Source organism: Equus asinus, chromosome 11 (assembly GCF_041296235.1).
Source record: "Equus asinus isolate D_3611 breed Donkey chromosome 11, EquAss-T2T_v2, whole genome shotgun sequence".
Classification (NCBI taxonomy): domain Eukaryota; kingdom Metazoa; phylum Chordata; class Mammalia; order Perissodactyla; family Equidae; genus Equus; species Equus asinus.
This window is the reverse complement of record NC_091800.1, coordinates 14026781-14053115: the sequence shown is the minus strand read 5'-3', so window position 1 is coordinate 14053115 and position 26335 is coordinate 14026781. Positions and strand designations below refer to the sequence as shown.

The 26335-nt window shown below is 35.1% G+C and overlaps 1 protein-coding gene across 5 annotated transcripts in view; it reads left to right on the top strand.

The window, feature by feature from the left end:
* Nucleotides 1–865: 865 nt before the first annotated feature.
* The window catches only part of LOC106835612 (NEDD4 binding protein 2 like 2), a 70156-nt gene continuing 44686 nt past the window's right edge, over nucleotides 866–26335 (top strand). For 2 of the 5 annotated variants that reach the window (XM_044777309.2, XM_044777307.2), the window contains exons 1-6: nucleotides 866–1124; nucleotides 2485–3746; nucleotides 10823–10947; nucleotides 15192–15280; nucleotides 15674–15750; nucleotides 18560–18706. In XM_044777309.2, the coding sequence (XP_044633244.2) occupies nucleotides 2485–3746; nucleotides 10823–10947; nucleotides 15192–15280; nucleotides 15674–15750; nucleotides 18560–18706 (1700 nt within the window). In that variant the 5' untranslated portion in view covers nucleotides 866–1124. The remainder of the gene's footprint in view (nucleotides 1125–2484; nucleotides 3747–10822; nucleotides 10948–15191; nucleotides 15281–15673; nucleotides 15751–18559; nucleotides 18707–26335) is intronic. The other 3 variants (XM_070520480.1, XR_011506854.1, XM_070520481.1) reach the window with 3 other exon arrangements.

Genomic DNA, 26335 nt, shown 5'->3' with positions numbered 1-26335 from the left:
TGCATTTAAGGAAAATTCTTCTTTTGTAAAGGGATGCATTGCTTTGGTGACCCCTCTTGGTCATAAGATTGTTATTACCTAATCGATGCAAATGTTTCAGACTGTCATTTTTAACTATTGTATTTATAAATTAAAATGCTATCGCAATAGAAAGATTTCTTTAAACATGAAGACATCAGCAGTTTCCCTAGTGGCACGAAAAAGAATGCAAAGGAGGGAGCGGGTTTGGAGAGGGGGGAGGTGGCGGGAAGAGAGAAGGGACCCTGAGCTGATGGTTGCCAGTTGTGCGTATTTATTTCTTATTTAACAAACACTGACACACCACTTATTTTTACCAGGAGGTGTTCTAAGCGCTTTTCACAAACTGACTTTTTCAATGGGAAAGCTCAGTAGTTGGTCTTTGTTTCCCAAAACAAAACACAGATATGACACGAAATGATTTTTTCTTGTCTTTTTATCTGTTATCAAAGCTCCACCGCAGTGATCTTCTCCTTCGACATAGGAACAGGAGCCTACAATCACTGCGGGATTTTTCGTCGAAACGTCGGCAACCCTACTTGGCGATACCAAATGTTGCGTCCCCTTTGAAAAGCCTGATTCTTTGTTTCCTAGAAAACCTTAAAAGCATGCATTGAGAGCAGCTTATGTATCCCTTTGGGGTGCCAGGCACTCACTTTCTCTTGTCCTTTAGGGTTGAACCCCAGAGCAGCTCGCAGCCTTTTTTCCCTAAACTTGATTACTTCTAAACGCCTCTCTCGCTCCAGATCTAGCAATTAGTTCCGGTCTGCGTTTGTTGCCATTAGCGCGTATCTCATGCAATGGATTCTGGGAGACCAGGTCTGGTTACACTGAGGTTTCCAGACCCGTTGTGAACTCTGGACTTCAATTCCCACAATGCCGGGCGAGAATCCGTAATTCCTGCCGGGGTAACCGTGAGGTGGCCGCCATCTTGCGTACGGAGGTGCGGCTACTTTGCCCATACGTTGAGGGCTGGGCTTTTAGTACGTCCGCATCTTTGCTTTGGGTCGGTGTCTCCGCGTTGCTTTCACCTTTTCAGAGGTTCAGGTCTTTCTAGAAGAAGATTTTATTGGGAGGTAAAGGTCAATGCGGAGCTGTAGTGTAAGGTGAGTAAACAAACACTCTATTTTAAGTGAGGGTGGGGTAGTGGTGGTGTCGTTTTTCGGTTTCTTCTTTCTTCTGTTAGCGACTGGGGTTCTCGCCGGCGCTTGGCTGGACCTAAACTTTAGCCGTAAACATAGAATCCCGGAGTGAACCTTTCAGCCTCGGAGATCTCTGAATTCCTAGACAGAACGTGTCTCCGGTGGGACGAAGAAACTGGGTGACGCACTTTTGCCCGGACTGCCCTCTTTGGAGGTCGGGAGGCCACGGGGCTTAGGTTGTGTATAGGCCACGCTCTGTTAACGCAACCCCCTTGCTTTTCCTTGTGACTTTCCCGATATTTCGAATGAAGAAATGAGAAGCCGACGGGTGGCCAGGGAAGGAGGCTATCTCCGGGGGTGGGGTGGGGACGGACGGCGTTCTTTACGGTTGTGTCTTCGTTCAGCCTATCTGTGGCCTACCTGTATCATTCTCTAGTCTTCTTTTTGTCCTTTCCTTTTTCTCTCGTGTTAGAGAGAGGAGGACCGGAGAGCAGGCAGAATGAAGTAGTATTGAGTAAAACAGGCTTTTGCATTGTTCTCTTGAGGGTCCCCAAGACATTTCAAGGGAAGCAGAATTTAGGGAAGCAGATAGGCCGACCATCTGGAAAAGATGAGCACTTTGATTTTGGGAGTTTCCAGATTTGTTTTTTAAACATAATGGCGTATTTGCATCATTCTCAGTGCAACCGAAGTTTTCTCTTTTTTCTCCTAATTTCAGTATGCTCATTTGGAAACCACTGTTACACTACTCGCGGGACTAGGGCCCATAAGGACTGGCATTTCAGTTAATCTAACGTTTTATTGCTAAAAAGATATGGTTGTCTAAGATTTGGGAGCTGGATTTGTTTACTCCTAAGGACATAGTGGTTTTAAACAGGAAGACATTTATGATGCAGTTTATCACAACCAGTTTGGATATGTGTCAGTTTGATTGGCAGATTTACTTTCCTTAGTACACAATTGTGTATCTATATTATCAAACTGTATAAATTACTGATTCAGCTTCCCAAAGTTACTTAAATTTAGCTTCTCTAAATTCAGAAATGGGTGTTTTAGATGACAGGTGAGATGTATCTTGTTGAAAAAGGATATTTACTTACTTTCAATGAGACTCCTCCCTTAAATCATTATATTATAACAATACTTAAATAGTAAGTGGTTATAAAATTGCAATTTTATAAATTTTGTATTTTGGAGAAGTATTACCATTATATGCTTATCTCACAAACTTAAATGTCTTTTTCAATTTTCGTGTTTCTGAAGAAACTTTTGTTTAGATTGTTAAACTATTTACTATTAATTATATGATTTATTTACTTCTCAGATGCCTTATGGTGAAATTTCTGAAGCTAAATCCTTGGGAAATGGGGAAGAACTAACAAGTGAACCATGCTATAAAAAACTGAAGTCAACTGAAGAGGCTTATGTTTTCTCCCATCAGGGTAGTGCTAATGTTCACAGAATCCAGCAGAAAACTGGAAATGATTGGGTCCCTGTGACCACCATTGATGTCAGAGGACGTAGTCATCCTCAGAAGGACAAAACCAAAACTACAGATTTGCTGAAACCTGTGCATGATGAGATACCTGATAATAGATCAGATGTTATTGAATCTGTTAATTCACAAGTTTTACAAGATACAAGTCACACATTGGTATCCAAAGATGATGAGATATATAGCACAAGTAAAGCATTTATAGGACCCATTTACAAACCCCCTGAGAAAAAAAAGTGTAGTGAAAGGAGGAATCAGGCAGACAATATCAACAGTGTAGATGGCAAAGGAGGACAAGAAGAGAAGGAAAAATTTAACTTCAAAAAATCAGAAATTGACAATGAATTATTCCAGTTTTACAAAGAAATTGAAGAGCTTGAAAATGAAAAAGATGATTCGGAAGGCAGTTGTAAGGAAACCAAACCCTCAGAGGAACAACTTGGTACATATTATCAGGGCCATGATAATGATCTGTTAAAGTCTGAAGATGAAAAGAAAAGAGATCTTAGTAATGCTCTTCAGTCACATTGTGGTTATCAGCAATATTTAGGGAATGAGCCAGGCAAATATCCTTGTAATGGGCAAGTAATACCTGCATTTTGTGATGATTCGTTTACTTCCTTTGGGCCTGAGTGGCAGTCACTGCATTCTTTTGTAGTACCCCAAGGTCCTCCTCTTCCCAGTTTTAATTATCATTTAAATATTCAAAGATTTAATGCTCCACCAAATCCACCATCAAATATTTTCCATGCCCAAGATGGCTTTCTGATGCGAAATGGATATTATGTAAATGATTGTCGTGTTGACTGGAATTGTTTGACTTTTGATGAGAACAATGAATATACTGACTATAGTGAGAATATCAGTAATGTTCATCCCTCTAGAAATGGCTACAGTGTTCAAGATGGATATGTGAGTAATGGTTTCTGTGAAACCAGTGAAGGATGCTGGAAAGATCCTTCTATGGACAAGCATAATGGAACAGACAGGTTTATGAACCAGCAGTTTCAAGAGGAAAAATTAAATAAATTGCAGAAGTTACTTATTCTTTTAAGAGGCTTGCCTGGTTCAGGGAAAACAACGTTGTCTCGGTAAGTGAAGGATACCAAGTGAATACTTGGCAGTTCATTACTTAAAAATCATAAATAATAGATGTAATCAATGACAAATACTTTTCATGTTTCTAGGAGAAAATCTTTAATTTATTATACTTGAGAATGGCATCTTACAGTGTAAATATTTAAAAAGATGTTACCTGATAGAGGAAAGGAGATTTGGCATATTTATTTATATTTAGATTCTGCTAAGGGCTTTAAAAATAGATACACCATGTATAATTGTGACAATGATGAAAGCAAATGCTATGTGAGAACTGCTGGCCTGGCCTTTTAAGTAAGCTAAATAGAGTTGGACTCAGGCTTAGAAGATTTGAGCTTTAACTCAGGTATTTCACTTTATGATTTTGGACAGTTTTTGCTAACTGTTAATAGAATGAATAATACTTATTTTTCTGGAATTATTGTGAGAAGCAAATGAGATAACCCAAGGAAAAGAATTTTGAGCATATTTTAAGCACTGCTGCGTTCATACCATTGGTTGGCAGAGGGAACCCTTTTTTGGTTTCTTTAAGGAGTTTGAAGTGAGCAGTATCGAAATTAATGGGGTAGAACTGGTGATGTTTTATTGTATGACAGAATGTTTCAAATTCCTGCTTTGTTTGTTTTGTGTGTGTGTGTGTGAGGAAGATTGACTCTGAACTAACGTCTGTGCCACTGTTCCTCTATTTTTTGTATGTGGGATGCTGCCACAACATAACTTGATGTGTTGTGTGTAGGTCCACTCCCGGTATCTGAACCTATGAACCCTGGGCCACCAAAGCAGGGTGTGCAAACTTAACCACCCCACCCTGGGGCCGACCCCTCAAATTCCTGTTTTTGTTTACATTTTCTAAAAAGAATATTCAATATATTTGTGCAGTTGTGAAAAATAGTGCAAAGAAAAACAATACAAATTCTTTCCAGTTTATGTGAGATGATTCAAAATTTATGCCAGATAAGGAGAAAAAGTTTGTTTGATATTTTTGGCTGAGGATAAAAAAGTCCAAGGAACCAATTGGTAAATGTTTTAAATTTATTTGCAAGACAATCTAAACGATCTGAATGAAAGTTTCTTCAGAAGCAAGAAATTAGTGAAAGATCGAATTTATGATGTAGACCTTTCAAGCTAGATTGTAAACTGTGATCTTTGTAGATGAGTTTAAGTTTAGGTCTTTGCTTTTTTTTTTTTTTTAAAGATTTTATTTTTTCCTTTTTCTCCCCAAAGCCCCCCGGTACATAGTTGTGTATTCTTCGTTGTGGGTTCCTCTAGTTGTGGCATGTGGGATGCTGCCTCAGCGTGGTCTGACGAGCAGTGCCATGTCCGCGCCCAGGATTCGAACTGACGAAACACTGGGCCGCCTGCAGCGGAGCGCGCGAACTTAACCACTCGGCCACGGGGCCAGCCCCTAGGTCCTTGCTTTTTGATTCCTCTTTAGTGGAAATTTTGTAGAGAAGATGGAATTTCAACTCTTTAAAAGGGATAGAAATTAAGATTGAAGTCTCACAACTATGGGCAGTTTTCTAGATTAAGAACATAATATCAGAGAAAAGAAATAGCTGATGGGGCCTGCCTCTTGGCTGAGGGGTTAAGTTTGTGTGCTCCACTTCTGCGGCCCAGAGTTTCACTGGTTTGAATCCTGAGTACACACCTACCACCTCTCATCAAGCCATGCTGAGGCGACATCCTACATGGCAGAGGCAGAAGGACTTACAACTAGAATATACAGCTGTGTACTGGGGAGCTCTGGGGAGAAGAAGGAAGGGAAAAAAAAAAAGATGGAAGGCCGGGTCGGTGGTGTAGTGGTTAGGTTCACAGGCTCTGCTTCAGCGGCCCACGGTTTGCCAGTTCAGATCTTGGGCATGGACCTAAGCACTGCTTATCAAGCCATGCTGTGGCAGCGTCCCACATATAAAATAGAGGAAGATGGGCACAGATGTTAGCTCAGGGCCAGTCTTCCTCATCAAAAAGAGGAGGATTGGCAACAGATGTTAGCTTAGGGCCAGTCTTTAAAAAATAATAATAATAAATTTAAAAAAAACATATATATATATAAAAAGAAATAGCTGAAATTTGGAAATTGGATGAAGGGATCTCTTAGGGCCACCTTACTAAGAGTGGATATAGAACAAACATAAGGAAGAAAGATTAGGTTTGGGACAATATATTGGAGTATCTTGAGACTGAAGGTGAATAAAGTAGTGGTAATCCAATAGAATTTCAAGGAGCCATAATCGTAGTGGGAGATGACAGTGGTAATATGTATATTTCTTTATTTGAGGAATTGGGTGTGTGTTACAAGAATGAAAGTTATAGCAGTAACTACTGTTTGTGTCATGATTTACAGTTTACAGAACCTTTCATATATAAAAGTCTTGTGAGATGGGTTATATTATTTTCATTTTATAGAAGGAGCAGAGGCTTAAGAGAGTAAGTTCATGTTAAGCGACTTGAGAGAAGTTAGAAAAACTGGTAAGAGATCAGACTAGAGCTATAAATGATACTGTGTTTCTTCCCTGCTCCTTCACTTTAGTATCTATTGCATGCGTGGCCCTATATCTGAGTCCTGACTTTGAAGAGCTTGGTTAAGCAGCAGGAGTATCTCTTTAGGTCAACACTTTTTGAATGAAGTAGGATTGTTATTTGGGATTGAATATAAAGCCCCGTATTCTTTGGTGAGGAATGGCTTCATATAAGAGTTAGCTTTCAAACTGAGCTCTGAAGAAAGGAGTAAAGATTTGGTAAATCAGAGTTGAATTGATTTGGGGCACTGAATAAAAAGATAGCATTGTTTAGTATTGATATATGGTAATGAGTATAGGGGGTTTAGATAAAGTTCAAATTCTTTTGGGGTAGTATTCAAGTCCCCTTCTTCCTCAATTTAGTCTTTACCCACCTCTCCATCTTCATATCCTTCTGCACTGGAACCTGCCCTCCACTGCAGGAGACTTGATACTCGTCCATTCATTGTTCTTAGGACTCTTATTCACAGGTTCTCTTAAATGTCTCCACTTTTTGAGGTTTTAGCTTATCTCAGCTTTTAGTAATTCTCCTTCTGAACTCATGTATTTGCCTTTACCACTCTTTGCATTATCACAAAGACAGCATTATCTTTTTATTTATTGATAACTGACCTAAGCAAATTTGGTTATAAGTAGGTGAGGCTTAGTTGTTTACCCCCAGTTTCACTAACAGGTTTTAATGAAATCAATCTTAGATTAAATTCTAACACAAGTACAGACTTGAAATATTTATGAGTAAGTTAGTACAAAACAGTTCATGTAACCTTCCTAGGTATGATAAAGCGCCGACTCTTTGTCCTTTTAGGCAAACAGCACTTTCATGACTGGTTTATTTGAGGCAGAATTCAACACTATTCCAGAGGTAGAATTTTGGTACCATTGTAGCTGGCTTCAACCAAACAGAATCCTCTGACTGAGGATTGGATACAGGACCATGTAGGGATCAAGCCTTGGATGTCATTCCCAGGGTGTGGACTATAGATTTTGCTAAGTTCTTATACCCTTTCATGCAAGGAGGAGGTGAATCTTAAACTATTGTAGCTTATCCACATTTCTCATACTCTACTGATTTCACCAATGAGAGAGTGTATTTTCAGAAACAAGCCACTAATGTCATTATTAGCAAAATGTCTGGAGTTGATCAGAGATAAACGATAGTTGAAGTACGTGTTAGAGGAGAGAAAATGCTACACTGCTGACTTTGAATATGGAGGAAGGGATCATGAGCCAAGATATGCAGCTGGCAATTAGAAACTGGAAAGGGCAAGGAAACAGATTCTCCTTTTCGCTTCCAGGAGGAATGCCAGCCTATCCACAGCTTGCTTCTAGCCCAGTGAAATTGATTTCTAATTTCTGACCTTCAGAACTATAAGATAATAAATCCATGTTGTTTTAAACCACCAAATTTGTGGTAATTTGATAGCAGCTGTAGGAAACGACAATTGAAAGAGAGATGGGAAGATATTTTATTTTCCTCCCTGCTTTTGGAGGAGATCTCAGTTTAAACTCCACAGGAAAGATTGACCTTTTCTTCTGTGGGTCTCTGTCCTTAGTTCAAGGAATGTTTAGAGTGCAGTGCCTCAGTAAAGTGGTCTTGGACTAAGGGTATCAAGGCCACTCAGTAAATAAGGAGGTAAAGGGTTTGTGAATTGTCAGTTTTATTCAGATTTTTTGGGGAAAATCACTTCTATTTTTAAACACATATGGATATATTAAAGAAAATGATGTACAGTTGTTAGAAATTTAAAAAATAAACCATGAAAATTAACTCTATCACGGTAGCCCATTTTGGGGAATAGGGTTCCCAAGACAGGGTTGAAGGAACAGGATTCACTTGTTCCTTACTTAAGTGAAAAATTATGAGATCACAGTGTGTCAGTTATCTATGGCTGTGTAACAAATTACCCTAAAACTCAGTTGTTAAAGCAACAAACATTGTCTCATAGTCTCTAAAGTACGGGAATCTGGGTGCCTCTGGTTCAAGGTCACCAGCAGTGCTGTGATCAAAATGTTGGCTAGGGCTGTGTTCTGGTCTGAAGACTTGTCTTGAGGGAAGCTATACTTGGAAGATCTCTCATGAGGTTATTGACTAGACTCAGTACCCTGTGAGCTGTTGGATTGAGGGCCTCAGTTCTTTGCTGGCTATAGGCTGGAAACCTCCGTCCGTTCTTTGCTACTTGGGCCTCTCTTTGCAACGTGATGAGAGAAGGTGAGCCAGCTCTGAGCCCAAGACAGAAGCCACTTTTTTTTTTTCTGTAATCTAATCTCAGAAGTGACATTCCATCACCTCTGCCATATTCTATTAGAAGCTAGTTACTGACTCTAACCCACACTCAAGAAGAGGGGTTATACAAGGATGTGAATACCAGGAGGCAAGGATCATTATAGCTGTTGGTTTTGGCTCTCCTACCATCATTTATGTAGCTCTGGTGGCCTGATTTCTGAAATTATTTTCTTTTCTGGATTTGTTTAATATCAGATTGGCAAGGTTGTTTTGAGAATTAAATGAGGTCATGTGTGTGTGTATATATAATTATATATATACATATATATAAAATGCTTGACACATGGTAGATTCTCAAAAAGATAGCTATTTTGAAAAAATACGAAAAAGTGGCCAGTGGGCCCACATCTGATTTTTCTTTGATTAGATACTTGATTTGTCAGAGTTCTAAGTTTTGACATTCTGATCATCCATTTTAGTACCTGACTTAACTTGGGAGAGTTCTGATAGAATCTGACTATAAAAATTTGAAAATATTAATATCCTCAATTTATTTTTGGTTCGAGTGGTTGGTATGACATCAGATATATCCAGATTGATACTGGTCTTTTTAAAACGTAAGTCCCCAAAATAAAGCTTCATAGTTTGATATAATTCAGGGAATTTTTAAAAGATACGTAAGCAGTGTGGGAGGAAAAAGTCTATCCAAGCTAAAATTATTTGCTATAACTGATTTATGTATTTAAGATGTTCTTCATAGAGGTTTATTCATCTTTCATGTTGACTTGTTTTAATGATGTAAAATGATTTACCATCTCCTCCTTTCCTGCCCCCCTTTCTTTATTTGGGAGAGGTTAAGACATTTCCTGGTTACCAAAGCTACTGTACTCTTGTAGTATAGTATTATTAACATCTGAAAAATCACCTGTTGATAAGTAATAGCACAGAAAGAAATAACGCGTAGGGTGTCTACGAAAGATGGTGTCAGTTTTCTGGTACTATTGAATATAATTAGGTATCATGGTTGATTATGATCAAAATACTTGTAGATGATTGAACTTTGGTTTGGAATGCCAGGATTGTGGTATTTTTACATTCTAGTTTATCTGTATAAGCAAATAAGATGCCATATATGTTAGATGGTATATTTTGGAAAAACTATGGCTGCTTAAAAAAAAACTCCAAGTCCAGACACCCAAACGAGCAGATAAACAACTCAAACCATTTACTTTGAAGTAATTTGAACTATAATTGGAAATGCATGTTTAGAATTTTTTTGATATGCAAATTTTATTTTTATGATATATACGATTTTATTATAAGCTGAGGAAAAGAGAGAGATGTTTGTTATCTTAATAGTTGAAATTCTTCCTATTACTTTTTATTAGAAAGTATTCTTGAGTCATCCCAGGAGAATATTCTTCTACTCTTAATCCCTTCCACCAACCTTCGTCTCCCTTCCTCCTCTCAAAAAATTATATAATGATATCCAGTTTGCCTAATGGTTAAGGGAGAGGAAAGAAACAGCAAAATAGTTTTGTTATTGTTGGATCCAAATCGTTCTCTTAACTGCATTTTCCCTTTTCTCAGCACACCCTGCAGTCTCTTTGGTGAGTCACTGGTTATGGGGATTCTCTGCCACTGAGCACTTGTAATCTCGCTATCCTTAGAAATGTTTAGGGTAGTACCATATTGTGAGAAAAGAGCTTGATTATCATTAACTTGTTCTAAGAGTGTGCACTTTATTTAGCGTCCAATAATTTCCATTAGTAATTTAATCTCTTAAAAAATTTGAAGTTTGATTATACTTTGGAAGATCCCAGGTTGTTTCACAACCTTAAGCCTCAAGCTATTTTTCCCTCTCACTTGCAGGTCATTTGTGTTTGTGCTTCAGGGATGTGAGTTTATCAAAGCTATCTTGGGTCAAATGCAGTTTTCCTCAGATGAATTGCTTGCTTAGGCTTACTTGCCTTTTAGGTTACCTGTTACACTAAATTTAGGCAGTCTTAGACGCGAAATATAAATTCACTAAAGTTAAAAACATGGGTAATAGTTGACATAATTTTGAGATCGATGAAGATTGTTTTAAAAGTTGCAATATAAATGCCACTTTAAAAAGCTTCTGTTACTGGCTGTAATTGTGTAGATGTAAGTGTGTGAAGTGAATTTGAAATCTGAAAACTTTGTAAGATTCTGCTCGTATGCTGTTCTGTTTGCAGTATAAGGGTAAGTACCAGAAATTCATTTAATAACCTTTCCTGTGTGGCTTATTTCTGATGGCTATAGATTTTATAAATGGCACCTTTATGATTTCTTTTATTAACAGAATTCTGCTTGGTCAGAGTCGTGATGGCATTGTGTTCAGCACTGATGACTATTTTCACCATCAAGATGGGTACAGGTATAATGTTAATCAACTTGGTGATGCCCATGACTGGAACCAGAACAGAGGTTTGTTTTGGGCCAAGTCTCCTGGGATAGAAAACTTGACTAAGAGTCAGAAGACCTGAATTTTTATTCTCGACTTGACTTTTATCAGCTGAATGACTTTGGCGAGCCGTTTAAATAGCTTTGAGACCCAATTTTTTCACGTATTAGAAGTGGTGATAATTATAGTTGCCCTGCTTAATCAAGGTTGTTGTGAAAATCAGAGCATTTTGATAGAATATTTTGTAAACTTATAAATAGTATACCAGTATGAGCTGGTAAAATCAAGGTGTGGAATATTTTGATAGGCTTTATTTTATACCTCATGAATAAATTCAGATAAGTCTGATACTATCATGTATTTCCAAAAGTTATTTCCCTAAGAGTAATGCTTATGTTTTCTAAGGCTTAATATAATGCCAGGAGTATTAGAAGTTTTTCTCAATAATGTTACTCTACAAAAAAATCTACTTAATATACTTTTCAGAGGCACATGGGTCAATTTCTTTCCATTTTGAAATAGTGGTTATTAACCTTGGCTGCGCATTTGAATCACTTGGGGGACCTTGAAAAAAGCTTATGCTTAAGTCTTAGCCCCAAAGATTCTGGTTTAGTTGGTCTGAAGTGGATCTTAGCATTGGTTTTGGGGGTTTTTTGAAAGTTATCTAGATATTCTAACGTTGCCTCAGGATTGAAAACTGTTGCCCTAGAACTATGTAAGTAAATGCATATACTATAGGTTAATTTCTTTTTAAAAAGATGAAGAATGCATAGAGAGATTACTATGAACCCATCACTCAGAATTATTATGAGTTTATCAAGATTTTGCCATATTGGCTTCATCCTTTTTGTTTTCACTCCCACCATTCTTTGAGCTGCTGAAGTGTTTTAAAGCAAATACTAGACATTATACTTTGTGCATTTCAAATCAACCTTCTTCTTACTTAATCACATCTTATTTAACTGCAGTGCCATCCTCACACCTAAAAAAACCAATTCCTTGACAACATGTAATACCCAGTCTGTAATTGAATTTCCCCTATTGTCTTAAATATGTCTTTACAGTTGTATGGTTTGAATAAGGATTCAAACAAGGTCCTCACAGTATGGTTGTTTTTATGTTCCTTTTAATTATGTTAATGTATAGCAATTTCCTCTCTTTTTGCCCTCATGCTGTTAACTTGTTGCAGAAACCTTGTTATTTGTTCTGTAGTATGTCCCGTATCCTGCAGTTGTCAGTTTACTTCTGTGTGGTAACCATTTAACTTGTTTTTTTCCCTCCTGTATTTCCTCAAATGGAAGTTAGCTCTAGACTGGAGTATTTACTAGGTTCAGCTTTTTTTTTGGTAAGCACGTGTCTGGTTGTCCCATTTTTAGTGATGCTAAGATTGATCAGTAGCTTCAGAGGGACAGCCTACTCCCTCCATTATCAAGTTTCCTATCAATCTTATATTTAATGGTTTATCCAAAAATGAATTGTTTCCTGAGTCAGTTTTTTCATTAAGGGTTGCAAAATGGTGCTTTTCTGGATCTGTCATTCCTTCTGTGTTTAGTAGCTAGAATTCTTCTGTAATGAGGATCTTCCTCTCACCTAGAACGAGCAACTAGGTTTACCCTGAAGTATGGTATGTACAGGAAAAACAGGATAAATGCTTTTCTTTTTAACTGTCAATTTTCAGAGTAAAGGATTTCAGGGAAGATATTTTTGAGTAAAAGTTTAAATGTCAAATAAGTTTCATTGTAAGACTGTTTCCTAGTATTGGTTCTATGACATTCTAGGATTTCTCAAAATACGTTAGAGTGGCATAAAAATCTCAAAAAATGTTAATTCTTTTTGATTTTTTAAAAATGCCACAGAACATTACTGCCTGAATCAAATAATCATGGTATTGCAGTTCCAAAAAGTGTTTGCAGTTATTGGCCTAAAGTTAAGGGGAATGAGAGTAGGTGACAAGGGGAATGAATAAAGGCAGTGGGCAGAGCCACTTTACTTATGGTGGACTGGGAAGTTTGTGTGAAACATTTTTTCTCATTGCAGTACTAGTTGTAGAATATTTGATTAAACTGTTCATACCATGTGAATTATACTTGGTGAACAGAATAATAGTGTGTAGATAAATTACTGGTTTTATTATCAATGTAATAAACATGCACTTTTTCAAGGTAATTTTTACCTTTTGCAGGGTAATGATAGCAATTATTAGACATTTTGAAAATTAGAAGCCTGACTTATTTAGGGCAAAATTTCTTTTTTCAACAAATATTTATTGAATACTTTTAAATTCTGGGCACCATTCTGGGAATATCTATCTGCCTCATGTTTATTGCAGTCATGCAGTGTTTTCTGAGAAATGAGTTGTTAGGTGATTTTCTCCTTAGACAAACCTAGATGATATACCTACTATACACCTAGACTATATAGTCCTAATCTCAGGGGACCACTGTTGTATATGTGGTCTGTCATTGACCGAAATGTTGTTATTCGGCACATGACTATATTAGAAGAATCTAAATTCATCTTAGATAGCTTATAAATTGAAAGCATCTCCAAGGTGTCATTATTCTCTTTCTTACAGTATAATGGTTAATTTATTTAAGAAAATTACTCTCATTATTTGGGTATTCAAACATTGTTTACTTAGGAGCTCTCTTCTCCTGGAGTGCACTGGAATATTGTGTTGAATGATGATTATTCATGCGAAGAGGATAATCTCATTCCTGCAAATCAGAGATTTATTTGGTTAATAAGCTCCTCTCCTAGAACATAACTCCTTGGAGGTGTAAGCCTAACTGTCAGACATTAGGAGAATTACTTTAATTAATTGATTAATTTATTTTGTGAGGAAGATCGGCCCTGGGCTGACGTCTGTTGCCAGTCTTCCTCTTTTTGCTTGAGGAAGGTGGTCCCTGAGCTAACATCCATACCAGTCTTCCTCTACTTTGTATGTGGGATGCCACCACAGCATGGCTTGATGAGCAATGTGTAGGTTCGTCTCTGGGATCAGCACCTGCAAACCCTGGGCCGCCCAAGTGGAGCGCATGAACTTAACCACTGTGCAACCTGGCCAGCCCCAGTGGTCTTTTTCAATGGAAGATTTGAGCACTGTTTTTAATCGAGGATGGAGTATTGGAAGATGATGGCATCTTGGTATCCTATTTATGACCCAAATTCTAAATTTATTTTGGTGTTTAGAGATGTCTTCTTCCAAATATGTATTCCATCATAGTCATTAATTCTTAACTAATCTTTGGAATTCTGTCTGCCCTTAGACATCTGTATGTTTTCGTTATGAAGAACTTAGTGGTTTGAATTCTGAATCACAAGGAAACTTCCATATCACTGTATTTTACCTCAGCCTTTTAAATTTTATCGTGGGCTCTTATATTTCTTGTCTGGTTACACTGAAGGGGGTGCAGACACTCCTGTCATTAACAGTGGCTCACTGTGGCAGTGATTCTCACCTCCTGGGGGAAGAGATGGTCTAGGGATAGGGAGATATAGTGGAGGAAAGTTTTGTTTTATCTCAGCTCCCAATTTGAGAATCGTAGGCCTGAGAAACATCCAGAAAGTCAGTTGAACTGTGGTGTGTGAACTTGGTATATGAAGTTTTGCTGGTAAATAATGATAAATTCATAGCACTCCTTTTTCTTTTTTTTTTTTAATGTCTTTCTTATTTCAAAAGCATTATTTGTAATTGTAGAACATTGGAAATCAGATAAGCATAAAATGCACATCTTCCCACTACCTACAGATCACCACTTTTGATATCTTAGTGACTCTTCCCAGATCTTTCTGTTTTGACCAAAATAAGATCATATGTACATATTGTTTTGTAACTTGCCATTTTCAGTTAACAATCTCAATCTCTCCACGTCAGTAAATGTTCACCTCTTTTCATACTCAGACCATATTCAAATGTAACTTGTTCCTGTATTTCCTATGTATGAAAGTTAGTTCTAGACTGAAGGCTTCATTAGCTGTAAGTTCAACAAAGTGTTTTCCCCAAAATGTCATTTACAACTTATTTGTCAAAATCAGCATCTAATTTGGAGAATACATATTTCATGTGCTTATGTCTCTTAATTCCTTTTTAACCTTGCAGAGTCCTTTTTTTTTTCATGGCACTGAGTCAAGAGATTGCAGTTTTGGTTTTAAGTACAGAGATGTAGAAAATTTCTTAATAATTAATGTTTAAATTTTATTTTGTGTATTTAACCTAATAGTTCTGCTTTTTGTTTTTGTTTTTTAAATTTATTTTTTATTTCAGCAAAACAAGCTATCAATCAGGGGAGATCTCCAGTTATAATAGACAACACTAATACACAAGCTTGGGAAATGAAACCATATGTGGAAATGGTAAATATGGATTATGAGAGAGTTTTTATGTTTTATTCTTGTCAATTTTTTCATGTTCTGAAATTTTGGTTACTTTGATCGTTATTGTTAAAACGTTTGTCCTTGTTTTCTAAAGAAGAGTGTTCATTTGCTTAGTTTTTAAAAAATTGGGAATGGTACTTATTAAGGAATATGCTCATCTTGTTAGTTTTGTCTGGACTTGAGGATAGTGTTTGGAATTTGTCCAGTTAAGTGGTCTTAAAATTCTTGTAAACCATATTATTTTAAAAGTAAAATTTTTCTTGGTTGAACAAATTTAGGAGTATTGTCTAAATGAAGTTTATATCTGTCTGCCTTCTTTTTATGTTAAGAAGTATTCTCTGGGTTTTTGTTTTCTTCCTTTCCTTTGTGTAGGCCATAGGAAAAGGATACAGAGTAGAGTTTCATGAACCTGAAACTTGGTGGAAATTTGATCCAGAAGAATTAGAAAAGTAAGGCACTCAAATTTTTTGAATCCTTATATTTTTTTCTTTCTTATCTCCTTACATGGTCAATTTCTTTACTAGGTTTTGCTTGTCATATCTTTGCTGCTTGTGAATAGGGACTGCTACTTACTCACTTTCTGTTAAGAGGAACATCGACTTAAATTCAAGGTTTTTGAGGCATCTTGCCTTGTTAAATTTTAAGTGTGCTTGTTAATTCTTTCTTATGTGAATTTCTACATTATTTTGCAGTTTATTGAATGCTAGTGGAAATCCAGAAAACTTTGAGGGAAAAATTAGGACTTTTCCCTCTAGTTTTTAGCTAGGCCACTTTTCGCATTGCCCTTCCAACTTCATCTCCTTCCCATTTTAGATCCCATCACCTTTTTACCTGGTGCTTTCATCTTGCTGCTTCTTTTCCATCTTTACTACTAGAGATCCATAATCCCATAACCAGGATCCTTGGAATCACTGTGTTTTGGAATTCAGATTTTTTTGGGATTTTAGAAAGGTAATATAGTCGTAACACTGCTAGCTGAGTTTGAGGCAGCATGTCATAATCAAACATCTTAATATTTCTACAGGAAATCATGACTTGTTAGTCCAAGTAGATGAGAAAGATTCTGCATAATTTAGTGATAGTTCTGAGTAGATCACGCTGCCAAATGAGTGCAGATCTGCTTAGACTTTGTTGCCATATGAGTCAACAGAAAACTGAGTTTTCAGAGCATTTTAACTTTCAGAATTTGTCATGAGGGATTGTGAGGCTTGTATTACTTTCAGCCCTGCTCTTCCATTTGTGTTTACCTTTGTCTCTTTCCCCTCACATCACTGGTTTTCCTGATTATGACTCTTTTTGTTCACTTTCACTCCCTGTCCCCCTCTTTGTTAACGACTTTGAGATATAATTCACATACCTTACAGTTTACCCATTAGAAGTGTATAATTCGGGGGCCAGCCCTGTCTCATAGCACTTAAGTTCGCACAGTCTGCTTTGGCAGCCTGGGGTTTGCCGGTTCCCTAGGCGTGGACCTATGTATGGCTTATCAAGCCATGCTGCAGCAGGCGTCCCACTTATAGAGGAAGATGGGCACGGATGTTAGCTCAGGGCCTGTCTTCCTCAGCAAAAAGTGGATTGGCAGCAGATGTTACTTTAGGGCTAATTGTCCTTAAAAAAAAAAGTGTATAATTCAGTGGTTTTCAGTATAGTCACAGAGTTGTGTATGTAACCATCACCTCGCTTTTTTTAAAACCAGTTTTTTTCTCCCTTCTGTGTTTGCCCTCTTCTAGCTAAAAAGCTGTTATTCTGTGTATGGTGGCCAACCACTTTGCTTCTTTCTGTCTTGCCTTTCATTCCTTTGGTTACCTTTCTTTCCCTTTGTGATTTGCGTGCCATGTGTTCATATATGAATAGATAAACTGATAGATTTATTAATATCTGGTATTGTTTGCCTGCCTCAGTGTGTATTACTCCTCAGGTAGAAGAGACAGAAGTTTAAAGATATTTGGGTTATGCTGAATAAATGAATTGAGGAAATTGTTATACAGTTAGGCTTCATTTACATTTGAGGGACTGTTGAAATTTATTAAAATTCTTAATATAAGTTGACTTTACAAAATAAAGTCAGTTTAACTGATACCCAGCATGGTTTGATGGATTTTTTGGGTAAAGAATTGATTGAATCATTCATTTTGACATCATGTGGAATTAGTCATATCTTGCCAATTTTCAGCCTCAGATCTCTTTTTTTTGTCTTCTGTCTTCTCTCTCTGTTGCTTTCCTTTCTCGTGTTGAATGTAAACATCAGTAGTTTTGAGAAGTAAACATTTCTTTTGTGTCCTTTCTCTGGGAAAAATGAATTAGCATTAGTAAATCTAGAATTATAACATTAAATGTAAACTAATGTTCTGTATGTGTTGCCATGTCCAAGTCAAATTACAGAAAACTGCAAAGGTAAAATAAATTGTAGAAAATTATTTGAGGGTTAAAAATAATTTTTAAATCACTTTTTGTTGTCATAGTTAAACTCACAGAAAAGTAGGTAAAATGTAAATATGCAGCTTAATAAGGCAAATAATCATTTAACCATTACCCATGTCATGAGAGCATTATCAGCACCTCAAAAGTTATTTGAATTCCTTTTCTGATTAACAATTCCCTGGTAATTACTTCCTTGCGTTTCTTTAAAGCACCTTTTTGTCTAAAACATCTTTTGCCTTAGCACTGTAGTTTAATTTGTTTTTTTCTAAACCTCATATAAATAGAATTATATAGTATGTATTCATTCTGTCTATTTCATTCAATATTATGTTTGTGAGATATGTCCAAATTGTTGTATCTATAGTAATAATAATTTGGCATTGATAATAAATTTTAAAAATGCAATAAGTACCCTAAAATAACTTTTAAAAAGTGATAAATATTTTATATTGACTTTTGTTAGTCTTAGAAGTCCACTCAATTCTACTATAATTCTCAAAACGGTGTCTCATAATCTTTGATTTTTTTATTAAAAAGGGGGAGAGATTAACTCATTGGTTCAGTGAATTGGTAGTTAGTTCTATGTGAAGAAAGTGTAATCAGTTGACATTTTGCAGTGATTTATGGTATCTTTAAACCTCTTAAAAATACTGTTAAAAATTTTGAGAGAGCCAATATAAATTTTTTGTTGTTTAAAATGTAGGTGAATGAGATGTATCTTCTAGTATTTACTTGCAAAATGTAAGTTAGAATCTGTACTCTATTACTCTAAAACAGTTTAATCTCTAAGCCTGTACATTCTTAAAAAAGAATTAAAATCCTTTTCTTTTTTGGTAGGAGGAATAAGCATGGTGTGTCTCGACAGAAGATTGCTCAGATGTTGGATCGTTATGAATATCAAATGTCCATCTCTATTGTAATGAATTCAGTGGAACCACCACACAAAAGCACACAAAGACCTCCTCCTTCACAGGGGAGACAGAGGTGGGGAGGCTCTCTAGGCTCACATGATCAAGTCTGTGTTACAAATAATCTTTAAGTTGCCTATTTTCAGCTAACACATTTATTCTGTTTCCTTGAAAAAAATGAGTGAGCCTGTCTTGAAGTTTTAATACTTTCAAAAAACGAAAAACAGACCGTTGCCTCACAAAGGATGTTCCTAGCAAGTTGTTTAAATTCTAAAGTGTAAATAAAAATTATATAAAATTGTATTTTAAATGTTTTTATAATCTTTTGTTGTAATACCTTTGATTATCATGAAAACACCCTGAGTAAAGTGTGGATAGGAACTAGAATGTTTTTCTACAATTGAATTTTAGACTAATTTTATCTATTTTGTAGATAATGTTGAACAATTTTATAGTTCATACCTAAATCTAATTTTTCATAAAATTTTAGTATTTTTTCCTTGGCTACCTTGAATATACAAGGTATACTAACTTGTTATAGGCAAGTTGTTAGTTGATTCCTCTATTCGTTATACAGGTAAATTATGTTTCTGCAAATTCATCTGTGTGACAAAAATATTTCTAAGCTTTAATTAGCATATCACTTAGTTAAAACAAAATTCTCCATCAAATGACATACAGTAGGTGTATCAATCACCTGGGGAGTTTTCTTTATAATATACATATTCATAATGTAATATAATAGATACATATTCATCATCCTTCTCAAGCCATCCCCCTATTCCCTACACTCCCCAGTTCTGTAATGGGTAAATAGAGAAAGGACTATATAGTTTAGAAAAAGCTGCTTAGGCTGTTCTGATAATATATCACTTTTCTCTATTTAATTTAACACAGTATAATTCTAATATAAAAAGTATTTTGGACAGCCCTGTAGCATTAATTGTAAGATTTGTCCTGTAGGATATTTTATTTCCCTTAGTTTTAATTTTTCTGTAGAGTCAATTATATATCGCACTGGATAGTTTTCTTTGTTAGATTTTATTCCTTCATTTAAAATTTACAGACTGAGATGAAATTCGTTTCAGAGATTTTATAATTCAGCCTAATCTTTTCTTTGATTTACTCTTTCTTAGGAAAAAGTCCCAGCTAATTACATGCTATTTAAAAAAAAAATCATCATGATCCTTCATATGTTTTACATGATGATATTTCATGGCCTTTAAACATTTTTTCTCCTAAACCAACCCATTTTGAATCCCATAATCTTTATATCGTATGTTGTTTTAAACCTTTTGCTGTTCTTTTCAGCTTAACTTTAATAAATCTTCTCCCGCATCTTTATATTACTTTTAAAATAAGTTATTAAGTAATATTAAGTTGCAAGGCTCAAAACTAAATACAGTATTCTCAACAAGGTCTTTATTACATTGCCTTTAGTGAGATAAGGATATGATTTCTATTTGTACTGTTCAATGCTGTTACATTTGAATTGGTATTACTTTGCTTTATTTTGTTTAACACATATGTCTGTTTGTATTTGTTCATCTTAACTAAATATGATGTGGGAATATGCTAACTCATGTTTTGTGTGTAAATGTATACATATTTATACATACACACATTTCCTTCAGGCACTATTTTCATATATTGTTTTGTTTCAGAGTAACACTTCTTGGTATTTGGACTTTTGTTTCCCAGTATTTTATTATGCAAATTAGCATATTTTGAAAATAGTAGAGAAGGATTTAATTTGGGGACAGGTTGAACAACTGTTAGTATATACTGTGTGTCCCTTTCCTTCTGTCTTTATAAAACTTCGTATAGGAGTAATAGTACTTTAAATCTATTGTTTTTGAATAATAGACTCTTAATTAGCCAAATTTATTTTGTGAAAGTAAAGAACAGCCTTTGGAAGATACAAACTATGAGGAAACATGTTCATGTTAGACAGTAAGTCTAAAATAAATTTCCAGATTTTACTTACAGATTCAACTTCATCTCTTCTCAGTACTAAGTAATAATCATGCAGACATCATTAATCATTATTGATTATTTTTTAAAAATTATAAATACTTATTGGGGTAGAGAAATTAACATTCTGAAAGACTTTCGCAGGGTTTCTTTTTAGTGACAGAAAATTAATCATTCCCCCAAACATTCTGGCTAGTTTTATTTTTATTTTTTGAACGGTAACAGAATGGAGGAATGAGTATGCAGTAAAGATACCAAAATCAACATTGTAAGTCATTGGTTTATGTTAAAAATCTATAAAAATATGAAATTTACCAATTAAAGATTTTTCATCAAAATTTTTCTTCTATTTGAATATATTTCTTTTTTTTCTTTAATCAAGTATATTCTTAATGGAATAGCCCCCAGCTGCTACCCCCATCTGAGTTGGTTTCCATCACAAAGAATAAACTGGTCGTTAGTTGTCATGTTTAACTGAGATGAAATACATTTTAGTTAAGCAGAATACAGCTTCTAGTTTGGTTCAGAAAGATTAAGTTGTTTTTTTGTAGGCTTGGTGTAAAAATCAAAATTTTAAAATTTCCTTTTTGATAAGAAAATTTGTATTTTTCTATATGTCATAATCCTGCTAGTAAAAATACTTGTGTGGTAATTAATTTGAACTTTTGGTACTGCTTTTTGAATAGATAATCTTTATTTTCAGTATTCACCTTTCTAAAAGAAAATGTCATTTTTTAAATATTTTATGTCTATCTTAAAGTAAGATTGCTTACAAAAGATTGGGTTGTTTTTTGTTGGAGTGATAGGATGGACTTAAGATTTGAAGTTTGCTTGTTTCTTGTCTAATTAACATAGATTATGGAATTTTCTACGTTTATGTTTAGATACGTTTTGAAAGAGCTCGTTTCAAAGGATATAAAATATTTGTTCTAACCACGGTCAGGTTTTTGTTATTGCAGAAATTTCTGGTTTTCTGAGCCTGGTCTAAGTATTTATTTAAAAAATTGATGGTGTTCTCTTTGGAAAATGTCAAAGAAATGAGGTTTTTTATGTATTAGTGCCTTGACCACATAGGTTCGCTAGCCTTTGTTGAAGTTCTATGTAGTAGTGTAACATGAATGCAGTGACTTAGAATTCAGTTATTAGGGCTGAAGGTTTTTTGTATGTATTTTTGTTTTGTTTTAACATCTGTAACCCATGTTAATAGAGAAACGCTTCTTAGTCTAAAATCGTAAGAGTGTTACTTAGTTTTGTTACAATGACCATTCAGAATAAATATTTGGTGACAGCAGAAAAGAGCAGATTGAATTAGTGGTTTTTAGAGTTAAGTTTTAAATAGGTTACAATTTATAACTAAAAATTTTTTCCATTGAAATGGTTAGCTGTGATTTTTGTGAATTTACAGGGAAAGGAGAGATTATATTAAGGGATCAATGAGTATCTTCTTTGGTGATGATTTTCTTTCTCTTTACCTATTAAATAAGATTGGCATATCAATTTTTATTTTATTTTTAAAATTAAGGTACTATTAAAACAATTGGTTTCCCTGTATGTATATGAGATTTTCTCCTTAAAATATCCTTAGGATGGTAACAAGTAATATTAAGCTGTAATAGTTTCTGAAAGGAGTAACTAGTGATGACATAATTAGTAATGACATAATTTTTGTAATAGAATATACATGTATGTAAGCTCAATTTTGAATATAGCTCCTGTGGAAATTCACTATCCACTATGTGGAATTGTCACTATCAAATTATGCGCAGAAAAAAGGGGAAAGAGTAGCACAAATAGCTCTGGAAAGAAGCTTCAAAAGTATTTAAATAGAGAGTGTTATTATCAAAGCTAAGGCTGTGTGTGTTGGAAAGTTGTTTTTTTTCTTTTTTTAAAAGATGGGCACCTGAGCTAGCAACTGTTGCCAATATTTTTTTTTTTCCTGCCTTATCTCCCCAAATCCCCCCCGGTACATCGTTGTGTATCTTAGTTGCAGGTCCTTCTAGTTATGGCATATGGGACTTAACCACTCGGCCACAGGGCCGGCCCCTGTTGGAAAGTTTTGACTTTTTGGTACATATAATACAAGGTTATTTTAGTCATTTAGATTAGAAATAATCTCTTTTTCTTCCCTTTCCTCCTAACTAGTTTTGTTCTCTGAATGATAACTCTATCTCATTCTAGGTGTGATAAGTGCAATAACTAAATATTGTAATACACTTCCTAATACAGAATCCATTAACTTCAATAATCTGTCTTAAATTTCAGTACCAGTTAAATAGATTATTTTATCTAGCACAGACACAGCCATAGTCTGACCCCCAGACATTAACAAGCCTTGTACCTACTTTGGTAAGTAACTGAAGACATCATCTAGGAGTGTTATCCTGTTGTTAATAGTTCAATTTTTTAATTAAAAAAAATCTTTTTAAAGATTGGCACCTCAGCTGACATCTGTTTCCAGTAATTCTTTTTTTCCTTCTCCCCAAAGCCCCCGAGTCTGTAGTTGTATATTCTAGTTGTGGGTCCTTCTGGTTATGCTAAGTGGGACTCTGCCTCAACGTGGCCTGATGATCGGTGCCATGTCCCGACCCAGGATCCCAACCGGCAAAACCCTGGGCCGCCAGAGCGGAGCGCATGAACTCAACCACTTGGCTGCTGTTTTTTTTTTTTTTTTTTTAGTTGAACTTCTTTTTTGTAAATTAGTGGGAAAATAGAGATATTTTGAGATGACCTATTGGGCTTTTTGCCTCCCAACTTTATTAGTAACTAAGGAAGAAAAGTAAGAATAATCTGTTCATTCATGGTTAAATTTCTGTTCAAATTCAGTAGAGTCCATTGAAATACACTTTATTTGGATTCTTTTCTTATTTTGCATTTTTAACTATATTCTCAAATAGGACATATAAAATTAAAGTTTTACCCTTGGGGTTAGTTCATCTACAACTAATAATTATAATAATTGTACAGCTTTTTACTGTCTTTTCAGTTGTTATTCTGAACTCAACTTTTCAGTTTTTTTAGTATAACAAAATGAAAGGAAAGGAATTGTGGCTTCTTACTCTTCCTTTCTTCTTTTTTCTTTTTTTTTTCCCTGTCTTAATTATTAGAAATCATGTTTCTTCTTTCTTTCATAGTCTTTTCCTGTACATGTTTTCTTTTTCTTTTGTCCCTTTTCTGCTCAGCTATCCTCGTGTAACTTTATAACATTTTAAAAGAAGATGATGGGATGGTAAGTGCCTGGCAAAAATAGAGGTAACTTTTTTCCCCTGCTATGTTCCACTGAACTCGTTGTTGCTAATGAACCTTATTTAACCGTGTTAAAATTATAGACCACAGCTTTGCAGTTAGTTTCCTGACCCTGTTGTTTAGGCAGAAGTTTAATATGAAAATACTTGGAAAAGTTTATAAAAATCTATCAATGTGTTATTTGTTGGTTAGGAATCCCATAAACATGACATAGTACTTGGATGTATGGATTTGAGAAAAAATTCTTTTATAATACTTAAGCATCATGATGCTTAAGACTAGTTGATAAGTAGTAGTTAGAAATTCACTATGATGGGATTCCCGATAATGTCATGATTCTTCAATCTGTCCTTCTTAACAAACTGAATGATTTTGAAGGAAACCTGATAGGTATCTTAAGTTCAGCTTCTACAAGTGGTTCTTCATATTCTGCAATGCTGCTACAATGTCCAGTAGGAATTTAAGAGCAGCAAGCCTTAATTTAATCATATTCATTTAGGTGGCTGCCATTTATTTAATGCCTGTCAGTGCCAGTCCCTATTCTAAGTGTGATTGTTACAGTCTCTAATTTTTTGTAACAATCCTACAAGGGTTTTATAAAGAGGAAATGAAAATTTATGGAGGTTAAGCAACTTATACAACATAATTTCTCTAGCATGAGATGTAACCGATTCAAATCTACTTCAGGGATATTCCTCACTATATCCCATTTTAGCTTTGAAACCATAGTCATCTTTTAAAAATATTATTCTTTAGGTTTTTATCGTGGTAGGAAAGAAGTGAAGAGTTGAGTGCATCTTTATGGTACCTTTGAATTTATAGGGTTAGAAAGTATGTTGATGTACCAGTGAAGTTGAGGGAAGAAATCTGTAAATGGCCATTTATTTAGAATGCTATTTTTTAAAGTCAAGATTGAAAGTAGAGATACTGTTTAGTGTTTAAATGTTTCTTGCAAAATATACATTGAAATAAATGATAATCATGTTTCAGCAACATCTTTTCAAATGAATTTTCACATATGCTATTGTGCTTTAGTGTTTAAAATTTATTTTAATCTTTTTCGGTTTTAGTTAGCATTTGAAATGTGTAGTATTCAATAAATGGATTGTTAAATTACATAAGCTATTTGTTTTGCTGACTTAATTTTGAGGAAGTATTTTTTAGAATAGGTCAACACTATTTGTAAGTAGTCTCACTTTGTTTTTCCTTTAATGTCCACTTAATACTTAAGTGTACTTGTAGTAGATAGCATGGAAATTACATCAGTTTTCTAAATTCCTGAAGAATTAAGGGCTTTTTTTTTTTAATAATTAGCATCCTTTTCTTTTATATTGTTTAAATTAATTTTCCAAAATTAAAGAACAGTGAAGGAGCCAGTTACTTATGTTTGCAATATAAATTAATATATTGAATTACAGTCATGTGCCACATAATGTTTTGGGTCAGTGACGTACCACACATATAGTAGTGGTCCCATAAGATTAGTCTCATAGCCTAAGTGTGTGGTAGGCTATAACATCTAGGTTTGTCTAAGTACACGCTGTGATGTTCACACAACACCGAAATCATCTAATGAGTTTCTCAGAATATGTTCCTTTTGTTAAGTAATGCATGACTATAATTATTAGATGCTACAAGGAAAGGCTTTAAGTACAGAATGGTGAATTCTTACTGTGGAATATTTGCCTTATTTTGTTTTAGTTAACTTTAAAAATAGGAGGATTGGATCGTGTTTGGTTTTTCTTAATTCCTTAAGAATAGTTTGTGGGTTTTTTCATTATTGTTTCTAAATGTGAAATCAGAGGTAATTTTTGTTAGAATACAGAAGACTTAGTGAAAAAAGAAATAACATTGGTTTCATAAATAGATTAAGATATTTTTTGGTTCAGGAAACTGGAAGACAGTACATTATGGGATTGAGATTATTTGAATATAGTACAGTGTAACACTGGCAAAGATGTGGTTAAAACGTTTTATTTCAAATATAAGTAAATTCGAGTTTTTACAGGAAATGTGATAGGCCTGGGCTAGACATTTTGAATTAATTAAAAAGTAGTGAAAAGGGCCAGCCTGGTGGTGTAGTGGTTAAATTCGTGTGCTCCACTTCGGCAACCCAGGGTGCATGGGTTCAGATCCTGGGCGTGAACCTACATACCACTCATCAAGCCATGCTGTGGCAGCGTACTACATATAAAATAGAGGAAGATGGGCCACAGATGTTAGCTCAGGAACAGTCTTCCTCAAGCCAAAAGTGGAGGATTGGCAATAGACATTAGCTCAGAGCTAATCTTCCTCACCAAAAAAAAGAAGTAGTGAGAAAATTTTCTTCGAATTCTGGGGAATAATAGGAAAGAAATTGTTACGACTAGAAGAATAGTGGTTGGAAATGATATTTCTTCCTTCCCATCCTCCTCTTGCTTTTTAAAGACCAGTAGAGCCCAAGGTTTTATATAAGAAAGATTATCTTGTACCCTTAGCCATGAAAGTC